At 41.9% G+C, this 10,657-nt stretch overlaps 1 protein-coding gene and 1 pseudogene across 3 annotated transcripts in view; both read left to right on the top strand.

Moving 5' to 3' along the window:
* Positions 1–7,774, top strand: part of STRIP2 (striatin interacting protein 2) — a 44,893-nt gene extending 37,119 nt beyond the window's left edge. For 2 of the 3 annotated variants that reach the window (XM_023753531.1, XM_023753530.1), the window contains one exon: positions 2,576–2,857. In XM_023753531.1, the coding sequence (XP_023609299.1) occupies positions 2,576–2,826 (251 nt within the window). In that variant the 3' untranslated portion in view covers positions 2,827–2,857. Of the gene's footprint in view, positions 1–2,575; positions 3,053–7,563 lie in introns of those variants that run through there. The other variant, XM_006088366.3, reaches the window with a different exon arrangement.
* LOC102423173 lies at positions 7,631–9,103 on the top strand (annotated as a pseudogene).
* Positions 9,104–10,657: the final 1,554 nt, after the last annotated feature.

Raw genomic sequence — 10,657 nt, 5'->3', positions numbered from 1 at the left:
TTGTTTCATTATAACATTGATGAGATGCCTTTCTTTTTCTTTTTTTATTAAATCTTTATTGTTCAGATTATTACACTTGTTCCTCTTTTTTCCCCCCATAACTCCCCTCCTTCCAGCTCCCACCCCACCCTCCGCCCTCACTCCCCACCCACTGTGTTCATCCATAGGTGCACGATTTTTGTCCAGTCTCTTCCCGTATCTCCCACACCCCTTTTCCCCCCAAGAATAGTCAGTCCATTCCCTTTCTATGTCCCTGATTCTATTATAATCACCAGTTCATTCTGTACATCAGGTTATTTATTCACTTGATTCTTAGATTCATTTGTTGATAGATGCATATTTGTTGTTCATAATTTGTATCTTTACCTTTTTCTTCTTCTTCCTCTTCTTAAAGGATACCTTTCAGCATTTCATATAATACTGGTTTGGTGGTGATGAACTCCTTTAGCTTTTCCTTATCTGTGAAGCTCTTTATCTGACCTTCAATTCTGAATGATAGCTTTGCTGGATAAAGTAATCTTGGTTGTAGGTTCTTGCTATTCATCACTTTGAATATTTCTTGCCACTCCCTTCTGGCCTGCAAAGTTTCTGTTGAGAAATCAGCTGACAGTCGTATGGGTATTCCCTTGTAGGTAACTGAGTTTCTTTCTCTTGCTGCTTTTAAGATTCTCTCTTTGTCTTTTGCTCTTGGCATTTTAATTATGATGTGTCTTGGTGTGGTCCTCTTTGGATTCCTTTTGTTTGGGGTTCTCTGCGCTTCCTGGACCTGTAAGTCTATTTCTTTCACCGGGTGGGGGAAGTTTTCTGTCATTATTTCTTCAAATAGGTTTTCAATATCTTGCTCTCTCTCATCTTCTGGTACCCCTATAATTCTGATGTTGGTACGTTTGAAGCTGTCCCAGAGGCTCCTTACACTATCTTCGTATTTTTGGGTTCTTTTTTCATTTTGCTTTTCCGGTTGGGTGTTTCTCGCTTCTTCGAATTTCAAATCTTTGACTTGATTCTTGCGCTCCTCTGGTCTGCTGCTGGGAGTCTGTATAATATTCTTTATTTCAGTCAGTGTATGCTTACTTTCTAGATGGTCCTTTATCACACCATCGAGGGTCTCATTAGATTTCCTGTACATCTCATCAAGTTTATCGACAGACTCTAGAAGCCTCTTGAGAGACCTCAAAAGTGTGGTTCTGAACTCAATATCCTCCCTTGATAGTTTTGTCCTGTTTCTTTGTCTCCGCATTTTTTACACTTTCTTGGTACACCCCCTAGTGGTCTTTGTGCGCAGTCTTGTTGTAGTTAAGCCTTGATTGTTATAGTTAATACTAGAGGGATTTGACCTCCAGGCCAACTGGCTGTGATAATCAGCTGTGTCTGCAGTGGGGTGCTAATCTAGCCTTTGCCTGAGGCTATCCAGCAAATGCCTCTGTGCAGGGCTTGGGCGGGGTGGGTCCCACGGGATCAACAGGGCAGAGGAGGGAGCAGTTATGGCTGCTCTCAGTCCGTCCCCAGGGGCTCTGCCTCTCTGTCCCAGCAACAGCTGCAAACCTCGGAGGGACCGTAGCCAGACAGTCCTGCTTCTCCCGCTTGAGTCTGGGTCCCTAGAGACTCACCCGGATCTGGAGCTCAGAGTCTGAGGCTCACTCCAGATTGAAACAGACAACCACGCCCTCAGCACCAGCCCGCGCCGCGTGCACTCCGCACCTTAGTATTTACTTCAGCACTGCGCCTCCTCTGATTCTCGGTTCCTCCTAGTTGTAGAACTTCCATTCAGCCAGCCTTCCTGTGGTTCTGGATGATGTCCGTTCCGTCTTTTAGTTGTATTTTTGAAGTGGTTGTTCGAGGCAGCAAACTCCGGCGTTAACCTATGCCGCCATCTTGGTTTCTCTCATTATAACATTGATGAGATGCCTTTCTAACTAACTCATTTATATCCATTAGCCTATGTTAAAATTGTGTCCCTTGTTGTGTTGCAGAACCTATCAATGATGTTAAGTGAGGACTTACTTACTGAACATACAACTAATAAGGAAGTGAAATAAAGAAAATAAAATAAAAGATACCTCCCTCAGGGTCCTTACAGTGGTAATCACTGTTGCCAGTTTCTAGTCTATCCTTCCAAAGATAGTCTGTGTATGTAAGGGTATGTATGTGGGTATTTTTTTAACGTATGTATTTTTTAAACCTGAGTGGCAGCATGTTGTTTACTTACTTTTTTCATTTACAGAAAAGGAAATTCTGAGCAGTTCCATTGTTAGTATCCTATAGACCAGTGATGGCGAACCTATGACACGCGTGTCAGAGGTGACACGCGAACTCATTTTTTTGGTTGATTTGTCTTTGTTAAATGGCATTTAAATATATAAAATAAATATCAAAAATATAAGTCTTTGTTTTACTATGGTTGCAAATATCAAAAAATTTCTATATGTGACACGGCACCAGAGTTAAGTTAGAGTTTTTCAAAATGCTGACACGCCGAGCTCAAAAGGTTCACTGTCACTGCTATAGACCTTGCTCTGTGGTAAGGGGAGCAGTGTCCTAAGTTGTGTACATCTTTTTCCTTCTCTCCTCCCGCCAGACATCGATGCCAGGCCATGGGACTTCCAGGCAGAAGAATGCACCTTGAGGGCCAACATTGAGGCTTTTAATAGCCGCCGGTATGACAGGCCTCAGGACTCGGAGTTTTCACCTGTGGATAACTGCCTGCAGAGTGTGCTGGGGCAGAGGCTGGATCTGCCTGAGGATTTCCACTGTTCCTATGAGATCTGGCTGGAAAGAGAGGTGTTTTCACAGCCCATCTGCTGGGAAGAGCTGCTCCAGAATCACTAAGCTCTTGTCTACAAGCATCTGCTAGATGGGGGTTGGCTCCGATAAATGGTGCTCTGCCCGCCCTGCTCATTCAGCCTTCGCTTCCAGTTCTAGAAATGCTTGTCCAGGGGAGAGCGGCCCAGTCCAAGGACATCCAGTGGGTTCAGGACAACCTGTAGACAGTGCAAGGCAGGATCCTGAATCACAGAAACTTGATGAACTCACTCTGGGGTCATTTGGATGCCAGGTGACCTTGGAAATCTCCCGTTGGATCAGTCCTTCACATGCTCTTTTGTGGGACTGCGCTCTGCTTAGTTTTACGTAGAACCAGCCTGGCCTTTGCTGGCCCCAAGTGTGCAAATAAGTTTATGATGGCATTTGGTCCATGGCATTCATCATGGTAATGAGAGGTGCATGTCATAAAAGAGGGAGAACATTTTCTTCTTGCTCACCCTGTATTCCTAGGACTTACCAGAGGTTTGGCAAAACCAACTTTGAAATTAAGTTGTTTTTTTAATTTAAAATTTTGACACTAGTCCTGGCCAGTGTGGCTCAGTTGGTTAAAGGGTCATCCCATGCACCAAGGGGTCTCGGGTTCCATTTCCCATCAGGGCACATTCCCAGGTTGCTGGTTCAATCCCTGGTCGGGGCACGTACAGGAAGCAACCGATCAATGAAAAACATATCCTGGGTGAGAATTAAAATTTTGACACCTCTTTCTAAAGTCATTAACTCTAATTTTGGAGCACCTGCACCTTCTTTGTAAAGGATGATGATTTACTATTACCCAATCACTGCATGTTATAGAAAGGTATATTTGTAAAGTGTTTTCCCTTTATTCTCTAAGAGATCTATGTTCAATGTGAATATTATTTTTTTGTGAACTCTGTATAGGGCATGGAGTGCTCTGTCACAACCAGCACAAAACAGGCCTTCTCGAAGGATGTTCCATGTTTTTTCTGAAACTACCTTAGTCTTAAAATGTCTGAGTACACTGCAGAAATTCATTTTCATCCAATTCATTTTTAAATGACCAGTTAACTACAGATTTTATTTATCGATATGGCGTGTCCATTTGCATGATCAGTTATTGAACAGCAAGACAGCTTACCATTTTTCTTCTATATTGATTAATAATGATTTTATTTTCTTTTTTCCTGCTAGTGGTTTCAAAGTGTCATGTGGAGATTTAGCAATACTGTTTCTACCTGAAAGTATTGCACATTTCTTTGAAAATATAAGGGTTGTTGTGCCAACCTCTTTAAATTTCTCTTACAGCAGAATCACATACTTCCCATAGAAACAAGGTTTTTAGAAAAGTCTGATTCGGTCAGGATCATTTTATTTCTCTTCTAGTCCCACATTTGTCATCTATATTTTCAAGCTTTTGTACTTTAAATCCTCCTTCCCCCCACGTAGACATTACTGAATCTGTTTTATAACAGCACCAGGCATTTAATCGTGCCAGGGAATCTGATCAAAATTGGCTTATTTATACTCTGTCCTTTGTCAGCCACAGCCTCTCTAGAGTCATGATTGAGTTTCAAACCATATCCCAAGAAACTATACCAAACCAATCAAAGCTTGGGTTTCCCCTCCCTCTGCTGTCAGGGAGCAGGATTTCTGTTTCTATGGATGGGTCATGTAAATATGTAACGCATGACATTTCTTTAAATACTTTGTACATTTTGCCTGAATAGGATGGTAGTCCTCATTGCAATCAAAATAATTTACTCAGCATATCCTTGTGAACCCTATTAAACTATAATTTTAATGTGATTTCAGTAAGAAGATAATTTTCAAAGAAAGAGCAGTCATCGATCTATTTCGTTTAAAGCCATATAGTATTAATTTGTGTCAAGTACAAATAAGTTGCCCTTTTAAAAATATGCACGTTGCCCTGGCCAGTTTGACTCATTGGATAGAGTGTGCCCCTGCGGACTGAAGGGTCCCCGGTTCGATTTTGGTCAAGGGCACATGCCCGGGTTGTGGGCTCATCCCCAGGAGAGGATGTGCAGGAGGAAGCCAATCAATGATTTCCTCTCATCATTAATGTTTCTATCTCTTTCTTCCTCTCTGAAATCAATATATATACATTTAAAATATGCATGTGAATGCTTTCTGAGGCTTAGAAGTATGATAAGTCTTAACATTTCATACTTTCTTACAAATCTTCTCTAAGGGAAGATTAATTTTCAGTGCAGATGGAGAAATTGTGGCACCAAGGATAAATGATTAGTTTCAAATCACATCATTTTTCCACTGACTTGCTGGGACTGGCATTCAGGTATTGACAGCCAGCCCCATACATTAAGGTAACCAGGTTGAATATCCCAATTTGAGAATCCATGTGTGTGGTTAGGAATAAATTCAGATTAATTAGCTTCCAATCGTAATTACTATTACTTCATAGAAGAACATCATTTGAGTGATTCATTAAGTAGAGGATTTTAAAATATGTATTTTTATTGATTTCAGAGAGAGGAAGGGAGGGGGAGAGAGATATAGAAACATCAATGATGGGACAGAATCATCAATCAGCTGCCTCCTGCACACCCCCTACTGGGGATTGAGCCCGAAACCAGCACATGTGACATGACCAGGAGTGGAACCGTGACCTCCTGGTTTATAAGTCGATGCTCAAACACTGAGCCACGCTGGTGGGGCAAGTAGAGGATTTTTATTTGTGAATATTTCAGTAAAGCTTGTATTGATTGTTAACACTGTTTATTTACTGATGCACTTTAATAAAAAAAATTCAACTGGAGTTAGAAACTTGGTCTTCAAATTCTTTAACACAGGAGAATATTAAAGACATATCAGATATAGAAAGGAAGGATATAATTAAAGAGGATGAATATATAAAGTCTTATTTTAGTATTCCCTGGGAGGAGACTAATATAAGCAACTGCAAAATCTTAGTAATTTATGACAAACCTTTATTTCTTTTTTCTTTTTTTAATATATTTTATTGATTTTTTCACAGAGAGGAAGGAAGAGGGATAGAGAGTTAGAAACATCTATGAGAGAGAAACATCGACCAGCTGCCTCCTGCATACCCCCCACTGGGGATGTGCCCGCAACCAAGGTACATGCCCTTGACCGGAATCGAACCTGGGACCTTTCAGTCCGAAGGCCGACGCTCTATCCACTGAGCCAAACCGGCTACGGCAAAAACCTTTATTTCTTGTTCATGGGTTTACAAATCAGCTGCAGCTCTACTCAACTCAAATTGAACTCTGCTAGATTGACTCTGCTCCGCACGTCTTCCTCTGGCCCTAGGCTGATAGAACAGCCCCTGCCTGGGACACACTTTTCTCGTAGTGAAGGGCAAGAGCAAGAGACCAAACCGTACCACGCAAGCACATTTAAAGTTCCTGCTTGGATGTGGCACAGGTCAACTTGTTCCTATGCCATTGGCCTACAGCAGTTAACATGGACAAGCCAACCACTGGGCCAGAGCAGCACACTTCACAGGGAAGCAGTTGCAACCAGACTGCCAGACACTTAGTCACTGCCACTTCCCAGGGAGCGCCTGAGACTGGTAGTGAGACTTTCTTAGCGATTCTTGAGAAGTTTGACATTTCCAGCGAGCATGTGAAACCACCCATTTCAGTGCTTTATGCTGATATTTTTATTGTGCTTTCCTGTCTTTCCTTGTCCAAAGTTCCCCCAGCTCTTCATTCTAACAATCATTGTTATATAAAAATAATCCTATAGACAAGTGTTTTAATGGTTTCTGTTTCTCCCCCAACTAGTGGTGGTGAGTTTTGAATTTGTCCCTCTAGTCCTTCTGGAGATGACCCATATTTACAATAAAACTAGCTGAGATTAGGAATGCAGCTGAGGTTCTGGAAATGATACTGGTTCATACAATAAAGTCATGACCTTAATCTCATTAATGCTCTAATTAATGAGCTAAGTAACTACCTTAACATCCAGGCTAGATCAAGTATGAACTTTGCAATTCTTGGCACTCTGGGAAGCTAGGTGATAAGTGTATTTAGGGTGATTTTCAGGGGCTAAGAAAGTCCTGCCATTATCTCAGAAATACTAGGCATGGCCAATGAACATCTACTCTACCTATAATGTAATTCCAGGCCAGACTTTTCTGTATTAGTGTGATAAGAATGTTTCCCATAATAAAGTAACATTTTACAAAATATAGAACTTAGATATAAACATTTGTAAAACACACAGTAGGTTCCATAGCAGCTAGTAGTATCTTACATGTGTTTAATACTACTACATATTTAATTACATATTTTATATGATGCTTTTCAATAAGAGAAAATAAAAAAATTTAGAGTAAATATGGCTACAGCATGATTTTATTATCTATACACTAGAGACCCAGTGCACAGATTTGTGTACCGGTGGGGTCCCTCAGCCTGGCCTGTGGAGATGGGACTGAAACCAAAACCGGCTCTCCAACATCCCCCGAGGGGTCCCGGATTGCAAGAGGGCGCAGGCCAGGCCGAGGGACCCCACTGTTGCACGATTGGAGGGACCTCGGGAGGGCTCCAGGGCGTGTCTGGCCTTGTCTCACCCAGTCCCAATCGCTGGACCCCAGCAGCAAGCTAACCTACCGGTCGGAGCATCTTCCCCCTGGTGGTCAGTGCACGTCATAGCAACTGGTCCAATGGTCGAACAAACGGTCGGATTCTTAGCATATTAGGCTTTTATTATATAGGATTATAACCTTTGTCTTCCTCTTGGCCTCCTCCTGCTTACTCATTTTCTCTCCACCAAAAAAAGATTATAGTGCCTTCTCACACTACCCAGAGAGGAAGTGCCATATGATGGTGTTCTCAGTTCCTATGCAACTTAAAGGGAAACTTGCACAATGTCCGGAGCCCCTGATGTCCTGCAAATGAAGGAGGAAGATGTCCTCAAATTCCTTGCAGCAGGAACCCACTTAGGTGGCACCAACCTTGACTTCCAAATGGAACAGCCCATCTACAAAAGGGAGAGTGATGGCACCTACATCATCAATCCGAGGAGAACCTGGGAGGAGCTTCTGCTGGCAGCTCATGCCATTGTTGCCATTGGAAACCCTGCTAATGTCAGTCATATTGTCCAGGAATACCGGCCAGGGAGCTGTGCTGAAGTTTGCTGCTGCTTCGCTCCTGGAACCTTCACTAACCAGATCCAGGCAGCCTTCCGGGAGCCAAGACTTCCGGTGTTTACTGACCCCAGGGCTGACTACCAGCTTCTCACAGAGGCGTCTTATGTTAACCTGCCCACCATTGCTCTGTGTAACACAGAGTCCTCTGCGCAGTGTGGACAGTGCCAGCCCTTGCAGCAACAAGGGGACTCACTCAGTGGGCCTGATGTGTTGGATGCTGGCCTGGGAAGTACTGCACATGGATGGCAACATCTCCCATGAACAATCACAGGAGGTCATGCCCGACCTCTACTTCTACAGAGATCCTTGAGAGATTGAAAAGGAAGTGCAGGCTGCTGCTGAAAAGGCTGTGACCAAGGAGGAATTTTTCAGGGTCAATGGACAGCTCCAGCTCCTGAGGTCACTGCTGCTTCACCCGAGGTCGAAAACTATTCTGAAGTTGTGCAGGTGCCCTCTGCCTATTCAGTAGTTTCCTATTGAAGCCTGGAGAGCTCAGCGTGCCACTGAAGACTGGTCTGCAACCGCCACCGTGCAGGCTACCGACTGGATAGGAACAGCCACTGAGTGGTCTTAAGCTGTTCTTCCACAGACTCTTTAACAGAATGGAAATAAGGTTGATGAAAAATAAAGTTCCTAAAAGTTGTGTTCCTTTAAGAAAAGATTATAGTGATAGTGAAAATAATAATTTACCTCCCCTATCATATCAACACTGAGCTATTATTATGGTGGCGATTTAACAATATAAGGAAATATGTAATCTCAAAAATAGGGTAGAACAAAGGGAGAGATCAAAGCTCTGTTTATATTGGCGGCAACATGCAAATACTTTTGGAAATGTTGGCATGGGTAAGTTCCAATTGGTGATTTTTGGAAAACACCTGAGTTATCTTATTTTACTTATTTTTCCACTAGTGAATTTTTAGTCGTGGAAAATCACCTGGTATTCCTTCAGGATTCTTGGTCTGCAAAGTTTATAGAAGGTAAGTCCTACGTACCTTATACCTTCAAACACCTTTTCCAGGTGAAGGTATTTGCTAAATGTTTGGCTATGCTAATATCCTTAAAATGTTAAGCCTCAATATTTAGAAGCAAATTTTTATTTGGGAGTGCTGCCAGTGTGGCTCGGTGGTTGAGCATTGACCTATGAACCAGGAGGTCATGGTTCGATTCCTGGTCAGGGCACATGCCAGGATTTGGGGCTCAATCCCCAGCAAGGGGGCATGCAGGAGGCAGCTGATCAATGATTCTCTCTCATCATTGATGTTTCTATCTCTCTTCCTCTTCCTTCCTCTCTGAAATCAATAAAAAATATATATTTAAAAAATTGTTTTTCTTTAGAAATATATTCTTGAGTTGAAAGGGATCCAAGATCATCCAACCTCCACCCAAGAATTCCTTTAATAGCACTCGCCAGGTGCTCATCTAGCCTCTACTATTTCACTGATAAGAACCTCACTACTTCATAGTTTCTATAGTAATAACTAAAGTGCCTACAAGAGTATTAAGTACCTCAATATAGTCAACTTACAGTATTATTTAGGCCAGAAGAAACATAAACATTTATAGAATCCAAAATCCTAACATAAGCTATTAATTGTACCTTTCTCCCACTATTAATTTCCAATGGCTACTGTAACAAGTTACCAGAAGCTGAATGGCTTAAAACACACACAAAATATGTTTTTCCATGGTACTGGAGGCCAGAAGTCTGAAATCAAGGTGTCAGCAGGACTACACTCTCCAAAGGCTCTAGGGAGAGTCCATTCCTTGCTCCAGGTACTCCTCGGCTTACAGCACATCCCTCCAACTTCCGCCTCCATGGTCACCTTGCTTCCCCTTCTCTCCCAAACTCCTTTGCCTCTCTCATCAGAACACATCTGATTGAATGTAGGGCCCAACAGGATAAGCTCCTCCTCTGAGATCCTTCATCTTTTACCATATAAGGCAATATTCACAGGTTCCAAGGACGAGGCAGGCATAAGGAGGTATTTTGGGGGCCCACCATTCAATCCACTAATACACTCACCAAACACCTAATATATAGCAATATTGATTTATTTAGTCTCCCTCTATCGTTATTAGAGATATAAGGCAAGACCCAGGGGAAGTTACTTTTATTTGTAAAATATGTCTGGTTATTGATGTAGTCAAAGGAGAGACAAGTAAAGAGTTTCAGGCTTGGGTAGATTTTGTGACATGAGGGAGAAGGTGTAAAGTTGAATAATAAATGTATGTATGGGTATTTTGGATAAAAATTCAAATGTAAAAAGCAAATAATTTTTCAGAGTACACAATGAAAAATGCAACCTCCCACCCCAGATCCCTTTCTCATTCTTCAGAAGTCATCACTATCAATATCTTTTCCTATTTTCTGTCCTTTCAGCAAATTCCCATGATACTCATCTCCACACCAATTTTTTTACACAAGTGGGAGCACAATATACTCTATTCTATACTTTTAAAAAAATCATTTATCCTAGAGATCTATCTATATCAGTATTCTCTTAATGACTATACATTTAATATATTAAGTCAAATAATTCTTTCCTAATATGTTTGCAAATATTTTTCAACTAGGAAGAAAGGTTAGAAGAAAAGATGTAGGTGGGAAGAATGGGATGTGTGTAAGTTATGATGGTATGAGGTTAAGGGAGATTCATTCAATTCTCATAGCAATAAGCCAAAGCAATCTGAAATATAGTCTGCCAGCAGCTCTGGCCTTTC

Source organism: Myotis lucifugus, unplaced genomic scaffold, assembly GCF_000147115.1.
Source record: "Myotis lucifugus unplaced genomic scaffold, Myoluc2.0 scaffold_46, whole genome shotgun sequence".
NCBI lineage: Eukaryota > Metazoa > Chordata > Mammalia > Chiroptera > Vespertilionidae > Myotis > Myotis lucifugus.
The sequence above is the reverse complement of the archived record's forward strand: the minus strand, read 5'-3'. Positions and strand labels throughout refer to the sequence as shown.